Source organism: Solanum dulcamara, chromosome 1, assembly GCF_947179165.1.
Source record: "Solanum dulcamara chromosome 1, daSolDulc1.2, whole genome shotgun sequence".
Lineage (NCBI taxonomy): Eukaryota > Viridiplantae > Streptophyta > Magnoliopsida > Solanales > Solanaceae > Solanum > Solanum dulcamara.
This window is the reverse complement of record NC_077237.1, coordinates 81116918-81126493: the sequence shown is the minus strand read 5'-3', so window position 1 is coordinate 81126493 and position 9576 is coordinate 81116918. Positions and strand designations below refer to the sequence as shown.

General features: G+C 30.4%; 1 protein-coding gene across 1 annotated transcript; it reads left to right on the top strand.

Moving 5' to 3' along the window:
- Positions 1–1387: 1387 nt before the first annotated feature.
- Positions 1388–3867, top strand: LOC129889480 (probable WRKY transcription factor 51). The gene is made up of 3 exons (XM_055964790.1): positions 1388–1674; positions 2062–2217; positions 3596–3867. The coding sequence occupies exons 1-3, from the start codon at positions 1388–1390 to the stop codon at positions 3750–3752; spliced, it is 600 nt and encodes a 199-aa protein (XP_055820765.1). The 3' UTR covers positions 3753–3867.
- Positions 3868–9576: the final 5709 nt, after the last annotated feature.

The window sequence follows — 9576 nt, the reverse complement described above, 5'->3', positions numbered from 1 at the left end:
ATTGCTTCCATCCCTCCCCTTGACATCCCCTTGTAACTAGATATACGATTTGATCCCCTTCTTGTATTCTTTTACCTAAATAATATACAAGGTAGAAACTCCCTACTACCTCAGAAGGTAAACGCCTGGATGGATGTATTTCATATATAGAAGGAAAAAAACGACCCCTATACGTACAAGTCTATTTCTACTTGTCCAAAGGTCAACCAGAATTTTAGTTTATTACATAATTTAAGTAAAATGGAAAAACTAATTCCTTATAATAGCTTTCATGCATGTAATTCTTTTTAATTAATTATATTTTCCTATCAAAAGGGAAATGTATCAAGAGTCAAAGACCATCAGAAACAAAAAACACTACTCCTATAATATTTAATTATGATAAGGAAAGAAACATCTCCATCACTGGACTAACCTATAAGCAAATTTTCCTTTTCATATTTCTGACTTTTCTTACCGCATCTCTCAATTGCCATCACTCATTACGTACCCAAGAACGACACCAAAGTGTGTGGATTATGGTAATGAGATCTCCACGGTCTATATGAAGCTCTATTGGTGAAGTAAAAAAATTTCGTGAACAATTTTCAGTATTTAGTGTATAAATGTAATGATATATATATATATATATATATATATATATATATATATATATATGATGAGGAGTGTTAGATTGATTTTGTTTCAATTTATGTGGTTCCCGCCACTCAACCAGGCTTAACCAAAGGTTTCAATTTTGATCATTGGGAATGGAGAAACACTACAAAAAAAATAAATGGGATTATCATGAAATATTTGCTTTTCAGGTACATAGTTTTGTCCGTTGCTGATTTCTTGTTTTCTAGTAGTGAATTCCTGATGTAAAGATGTTTCGCCCATTAAATGGGACCTACACAATAAGAATATGAATTAGTCGAGTCGTATATTTTAATACCGGATAATTAGAGATTAAATAAATGAAGAAAAACTGTGCATTCCTTATATCTTACTTCCCCCGTGTTTAACAATACTTGTCCACTATTGATTTTATATAATTCTTAAAAAACTATAAATAGAAGGGTAATTTTACCATATCAGTTATTGAATATAATAAATATAATTTCTTGAAAAATGTAATAGGGAAATGACTACTAATCAGTGAAAATGGTAAATTAGGAACTAAGTCAAAATTATATTTTGATTTCATAAATTAGATAAATATTATTGGACATCTATTTTCTAAATGAAGAGAGTACTAGCTAGGAAGGTGGTAAGAAAGCTCCCTCAAAACAAAAAAATATATAGGGCTAATTGTTTCTAGAAACACACCACCATTCTATGAAAGTCACCGTTTTCTTGAAAAGTCTTTCTTAGGTCTTATTGGCTAATTATTTTTTCTCCAAAGACAATGAACTCCAATTTCCTAGAAACAAGTGCTTTCCCTCAGACAGGAAACCCTAATTTTACTTTTCCCCTTTTACACTCACATCTGATGACTCAAGATTATAGTTATAATTTTGAAGATTTTGAATCTTCTTCATTTCTAGATCAACTTCTTGTTGATTATTCTCCAACCAATAACAATACTTGTCTTTTAGAAAATCACTCACATATGATGACTCAAGAATATAGTTATAATGGAAGTTCTGCCCATTCCTTTTATGCCACACCACCAAACATTAAACACTTGAAAGAGTACGTCATCAAGTCTAAGAAGATCATAGTTCAGTAAAGATCGCTCGGAATATGCTATTCTTTTTATATTACATAGGAGCCGATCTTGATTCCTTATTTATAATTTTTGCAATAATCAGTTTGGAATCAGATGTATATAGTTATATCAGAGTTAATTTCTCATATGGTCACTCAATTTATAGTTATTATTCAGAATGTCTCTTACTTTGTTGAATTAAGAAAATTGAAATAAAAAAAATATAACTTTCTTAAATAATAACTATAAGTTGAGTGACCCTACGAGAAACCAACTCAGCTATATCACAAGCTCGTGTTATACAATCTTATCTTTCTTTCTTTGTTTTTTTTTACATATATTTATTGATGTCGTTTTTGATGTTTTTACAGAAAATCCAAAGTGGGGATCATAAAGAAAGAGATCAAGAAGAATGAAAGACATGTTATTGCTTTTAGAACAGAGACTCAACTTGAGATCTTGAATGATGGATATAAATGGAGAAAGTATGGCAAGAAGAAGGTGAAAAGTAACAACATTTATTTAAGGTAAATTATATATTATGAGCTTATACATTCCCCTCTCACCAATATGATCATCAATATTATTCATGCAAATTTTTTTTTTTTTTTGGAGGGGGGGGGGGGAGTAAATTCTACTCCTTTTTTGTTAATTCGAACCATGTTGTCACTGAAAGTAGAGTACATTTAAAGAAGAAGGGATAGACCAAGCCTTCTTAGAGTTGGTAACTTGGAGAGATCAAGTTAAAGATTTATAAGCAATTACATGTTCCAAAAAGCAAAAAACTAGTAACAATAAAGCTAGATGTTGTTTAAAGACATCTAAATTTAAATGCACATAAAAATATTAATATGCACATTAAGATTTAGATGTTTGAATCTCAATTTAAGATGTTGAGGAAAGGTTTGCAACTTTTCGGACAAGGTTGCAACCTTTCAAAAATCCGTTGGAAAAAACGGAGGGAAATTTCCACCACCTATGGGAAATTTCCACCACCTAGCCGAAGCCGAGCCGAGCGAGCGACGACGACGGCGCGAGGGGAGACCCTCTTCTTGACTCTTTACCAACATGAAGGAGTGCTTCTACTTTTAAGTAGGAGACTTTTCATTTCCACCACCTATGTGAGACCAAAACTTATTTAATAAAGCAAGAGAGAACATATCATTTCCTCTCCACTTCTTTTTCCCTCAATTTCCCATTCAACCTATCAATTAAACCCAACAATTATAAATGGTGGTGATAATGACTGTAGTTGTGGTTGATGATGGTGGTTGTAGATTATGGATGCATGATAATAATTGATGATGGTATGCGGCGACATCAACGATAGTCAGTAGTGAAAATAGATGAAATAGTAATGAACTACATGCCTATCTTTGTAGAAACATTTGAATATATATGCATTGTTTTGGGTAAACGAAGATAATGTCGTATATATTATCTTAACTTAAAAAGCATCGTTACATATAAATGACAAGACAGCTTGTGCATGTCTGCTAGGATTGTTCTTGGGGTGAGTATCATAATAATTGTTACATTTTTTCAAATTTAGTTTTCAGCCTAACAATAAGAGTTCCTATTTCCTATTTTGTTTACTTCCACTTTACTAGACTAATAGAAGTGGAACTGCACATTGCACAAAAGAGTTGGCTTGTAAATTCAGAAAAAAAAAACCACATAATAATTAATATCTGCATATTTGAGATTCAAGTCTAAAAAAGAAACAAATTTAACAATTTAGATATAAATAATTGAGGTTAAGACATTCATTAAGTACAAACAACGGAGGCCTAATGTGGCTCGAAGAGTTAGATTGCATATATATAGAGATCTAGAAGATTCACATAACAGACTTTAGCTCCAACAAATGATATATATGTTCATGTGTTTTGAATAACCGAACAGGAATTACTACAAGTGTTCGATTCAAGGATGTGTGGTAAAGAAGAAAGTTGAAAGAGATGGACATGATTCAAGCTATTTGATTACTACATATGAAGGCAGACACAATCATGAAGTCAACTCCTCTCATTTACAACCGCGGATTCATGATTTGAATTGAATTTTCATAAAGGAAGATAACAAAGATTAAGAAAATGTTATTTCTATCGTTGAACCAATTAAGAAGCTACTTTGTTACTAGGTTTCCAATGACGACTACTTTGTGATTTTAGCTAGTGTACAAATATACATATAGGATATTATATTGTTTCATTAGTAATATATCGTGTGTGATATATTTCAACTTCTCTAAGTTTACAGCCGGCATATAATTGTAATGTGTTATATAGTTGACCAGCTATGAGAAACAATGTTTTAAGTGGAAAAAAATATTTTACTGAAAAGTACATATTTATTTAGTAAAAATATTCTACCTTGATAAAAATTAAATTAGTTAAAATTAAATATTAAAGTATTACTATCCCAAAAAATTATAAATTAAAATATAATATTTTTCTTACCCCACTCCAAATTAAAATATATTTATTTGGATAGAATTTTATTTTTTTAAAAAATAATATCAATTTTTTTAGGAAGGAGCGGGAGAGGAGGTGAAGTCAGAATTTTTCAAAAATATTTTATAAAAGAAATTAAAAAAAATATAAGGGCGGGGGATTGTCGGGGGTGGGGTGGAGGACATGGTGGATGGGGTGGGGGTGGTGGTAGAGTTGGGTGAGAAAAATATTTTAAATTTTATTTTTGTAAAAAAAATTCTCTTTTTTTTGTATAGTAACTCTTTGATTTTTAATTTTTTAACTAATATTAAAAGTTTATTATATATTGTAAAGATGGAATATTTTATCCATGTGCAAAGGAATGTGACAAGGGTTTTCAAATAAGTGAGATAGTATATTACACACACCACTGAGGTGTGTTTTTTAAATTAATAAGGAACTCGAACCCGAGACCTCTTAGTTAAGGATGAAGGAGTACTTACCATTGCACCACAACCCTTGTTGGTTACTTTAAATCATCTTATTAATATTATGCACTAAATGAAATTTAAAAATAAATTATTTTTAGATATAAAAAAAAGTTCTAATTCTTCTTGCAACAGATTAAAAGGGAAAAAGTGAGGTTTTTTAATTTATGAATTTTTTGTTTTGGTTAATTTAATTAATAGCGTGGCCATATCATCGTTGGCCATGTGTGCAAGGTGTGTCAAAATCGAATATATTTTTCATTAAAAAATAATAGCATGAATGGGCACTTTGTTGAACGAGAGTGACACTGTGACCCCAATTTATAATGAATAGTAAATATGAGTATTTTCTCAAAGTTCGATGAATATTTTGACCTTTTTCCTGATAAACTATTCTAATTTGCGGATCATACCATGCTCTCTCATGTGTAATATTCTTTCATTTTTTTAGTCAGTTCTATAAAATATTATATTTTTATATTTAGTAATAGTTTAATCTTAAACTATTCATTTTATCGTAAAGATGTATCCAGTATGAGGAAAAATATTGTAAAGAAAATAAATGTGTTTCTTACTTATTTTTTGTGCTCTCTATATATATAGGTTTACCTGATATGTTAGTACTTTATAATATAATTTTACCTGACATGTTAATACTTTATAGATTTTCAAATCGTGCTTGTTACAAAATAGTGGAATCTTTTTATACCGTTATTATATAGTTTTACCTGACATGTTAGTTCTTTATAAATTTAAATTTAGATGTATGTTCGAAAACTATATAAAAAACACTATAAATTACAATATTTCTCATATTAATATGATTAAGATAATACATTTTAAAATATCGATTAAAATTTATATAATTTAACTTTAGAGATACGAGAAATAACAAGTGAAAGAGAATGAAACTGGAGTATATTGGACTTTGCATACTTGTTCAAGGATTGAAATTAAGGAAAAACGAGGAAATTGTGATACAGTTATGTCCAGATCCAGTGACTGTTAATAAAGTCAAATTTCATAAATGGTCCTTTATTTGGGCACAACTTTGAGCTTCATTAATTATTTTGTTTTTAATTCATTGTCTAATTACGACAGCTAAGATAAGTCTTCTTTGGAGGTGAGATGTTAAGACAGTAAACTGAAAGACCATTTGGTTGAAATTTGTACAAGGTTTAATTTGTATTATATATGATCGTAGCTAATGTTTCAAAAAAAAAATGGTTGCAAACCTTGCAACAAAATAAGAGACGAACTTCATAAAGTGTATTATAAACTATGTGATGATTATAGAATGCTAACGCTCTTTAGCTTTTTTTTTCTTATAATAGTTAATTAGTAGCGATTTATTACCTCATTAGAATTGGGGCCGGCATTGGACTAGCGAAAGTCTTTTAATTTAGTGCTTAAGGGCAGCCCTAGATATTCAAAAAGTAGTTACTCCCAAAGGTACAGTGGGTTGCCCATTTACAAGGATAGAAAATGTAACTGTGGGCAACTCATGATCTGTCACGACCCAAGTCTAGGGCTTAGATGTAACATGGCGAATGAAGAACCCAAAAGTACCTCAAACAAGCCTCTTAGTATTCTTTTAGCCTTTTATAGGTAATGACAATAAATAAACAAGTGGAAATCATAATAGTAAATCTTAAACTTACATATGTCCAAATACCTCTAATTTTTAGATTTAACGAGGCTAAAACAAGTTCCTAACTCACCCTCAATCATAATAGAAGAAAATGTCATAATAAGTGTCTAAAGATCTCAATATATCATAAGCTAAAAAGATAAAGGATTATTATTCCCGGAGCATGGGAACTCACCAAAATTAGCCCTCAAACGAAATCACAACTAACCACGTGGAGGAGAATGAGAAGGAGCACCGGCCCCTACATGGTGATATCATGTAGGCAAAAGAGTTGCGTTAGTACTTTGAATTTACTAAGTATGTAGGCATGCATGAACATTGAGGAAACATTAAAATATTTATGTAATATGAAACATAATGCAATGCATGAATAATCAATCATATATATATGCTTTAAAACATTCATTTTGTGGGAAGATGACCATAACCTACATTTAAGATCATGAGAGCTATTACATGGAATCCAACATAATCCCCTATGTTGGCCGGGGAGACTACTTGTCAAGTAGAACTCCGTCAACTTCATTCATTTCTTTAACTTTAACTTTAAGGGCTTTCATGGATCCATTAGCCTAAGCCTACAAGGACTCCTATGTTGGCACATACTTAATGAGACAAGGGATTGCTACTAGGATTTCCTTACTGAATCCCACCTGATGACCCATTCGGTGCTATGTCAATCCCACGGAATAGTTTAGTACTTCAAAATAGTCATAGCATATAGCCTGAGAATTCAAAACATCACATTTAGTGGAATAACTTATTAAAATCTTTAGTGATTCAAATATGCAAGAATTGTCCTTATAGTATAAAGAATCCATCATTCATAGCATTTCATCATTCTTTTATTTCATAAGACTCTCTTTTGATCATAGAAATTACTTTCATAAATATTTATTTGGAGTCAAAACTTTTAAGTCAAACTTCATTGAAAATATAGTAAAACTAGGTGGGTTCAAATCACTTCAACTTTCAAACATGTATGTAAATGAAATTATGCATAAATACTTTGAAATCTATTAATTAAAAATCATATTTTAAACAACCCACCTTGAATTTCAAGAACCATTAAAAAGATAAATAGAGATTTTACTTGCAAACCATCAATTCATACATATGAAATCATTTTGCATCAAAATAGACCAATAATCATTAGTTTAACCATGGTTCATGCTATTAAGTAGAAATAAGAATTAACCATAAGAAAATATTACTTGAAATCAAGAGATTTAGTTGAAAGAGTTTTGAACTACATGGGTGGAAGAACCCATGGATGAACACTCACATACTGTAGAGTAAAGCTTAAAGAAAATAAACCTAATTTATCATATGATCAAAATACTTTAGGTATGAAAGTGGAAGAAATACTCTCGTTGAATCCTTACATACGCTAATATAAGATAGGTAATTAAACTTCAAATACTTAATAATCTATGTATTTGGAATAATGATATGAAAATTCATAAAGTGTCATACTTGAATTAAATAGAAGACTTTGATAGTTCATTTGGGTTTCATGGATGAAAGGATCCATGAATCAATACCCACATACCTTAGAGTAAACTTAAAGAAAACATAATTTATCATATAATCAAAATACTTTAGGCATGAGAGTATAAGGAATACTCTCATTGAAGCCTTACATACACTAATATAAGATAGGTAATTAAACTTCAAATACTTAAGAATCTATGCATTTGGAATCATGATATGAAAATTCATAAGTTTCATACTTTAATTAAGAAGACTTTGATAATTCATTTGGGCTTCATGGATGAAAGGATCCATGAATCAACACCCACATACCTTAGATCTGAAGCTTTACTCAGAATCGAAGGAATCTGAAGCTTTACCTAGCATTTTCTCCTTGCCGGAGCGTTTTGCGTACTATCCAGAGTATATGAATTACCGAAATAGTATTTCTACACTAATAAAAGCTAAAACTATATTTTGAGAATGAGTAAAGAAGTGTATATAGAGAAGAGTTGATTGAGAAAGCTTGACGAACAAAATTATGAAATAAGGTGGGTATGTATAGGTGTGAAGGAGGGACTTAACAATAATTAAAATAATTATAAAGAAAAATCTAAAAATTTAATGAAGGATTGTGATGTCATGGATGATGTCAAATGGATCTAGTTCTTCTATGGTTGGTGAGATGAACCTTCTCTTTACGGAATACCATTTTTCGGAGCTACATTTAAGTAAGATAACTTCCTAATTATGATTTAGTGTCTCATATGAATTGTAGATATAAAAATTTCCTTTCATGTCGTTTAAGAACCAACTGATTTGGAGCATCCTACAGTTAGATATGATTTTTCTTCTACAAATACTCCATTTCGTCACAACGCCAGGTCTTGTAAAAATTTATTTATTTGAACTACTTAACCTCAGAATCTTAAGCTATGGTTTTCACAAAAGTTGTAGGTAATGAAGTTGGGGTTATTTAGAAATTTGAATCACCTAATTTAGACCAACATATAAAAAGTTATACCCAAAATACAGAAGCATTATCATTTTCGTCGAGAATTGGAACACCATATACAATTTTTAGGGGGTGTTACATGATCCAACATACAAATTGATTGGAAAGTTCAGACAATAAAGTATTTTTGGCATATTTAAGTATTACGCTTTTTTATTATTATTAATGAAAGGCCGCTAGATACACTATAACAAAAATAAATTTTATTGGCTATAAACATGCACATTAACAAAAAGTGTTAAAGCCTTTACCAGCATTAGTTAATTGTCATTGGATCTAATGTCGCTACAAACTTTAGCAACAGTTACAAATAGAGTTAATTGCCTCTAAAATAACATATTGAGCCGCAATTAATCTATCGTCGTTAATTAATCATCGCTAAAGATCATTTTTGGTGTAGTAACACTTTGTCTAGTGGTATTAAATTTGGGGAAAAAATAAAATAAGCGACGAATGATATTTGTGGCCAAATTTTCTGTCGATATTTGATGGAATATAGAAGCTCCAACGAAACGAGTTTTGTGAATATTTTTTGGTACAAAGTGAGTTTTGTAGATGCATGCATGATATGATTATATTAATTATATTATGACTTGCAAAATTGTCTGGTTTTTTATTACTAGCTACTTGATTTGTTAGAAAAGACTATAACATATTATGGCTAAAATTAAGCAAATATTAGTCAAACTCAAAGGGCATGCAGAATGTTAAGTTCGTAGTGATTTGCTTCTAGACGTCAATTATACAATGTATCAAGACAAAATAAAATTATATCGTAAATACGGAGACATCAAGATGTGTTGGAACGTCATAAAATTTAGGGG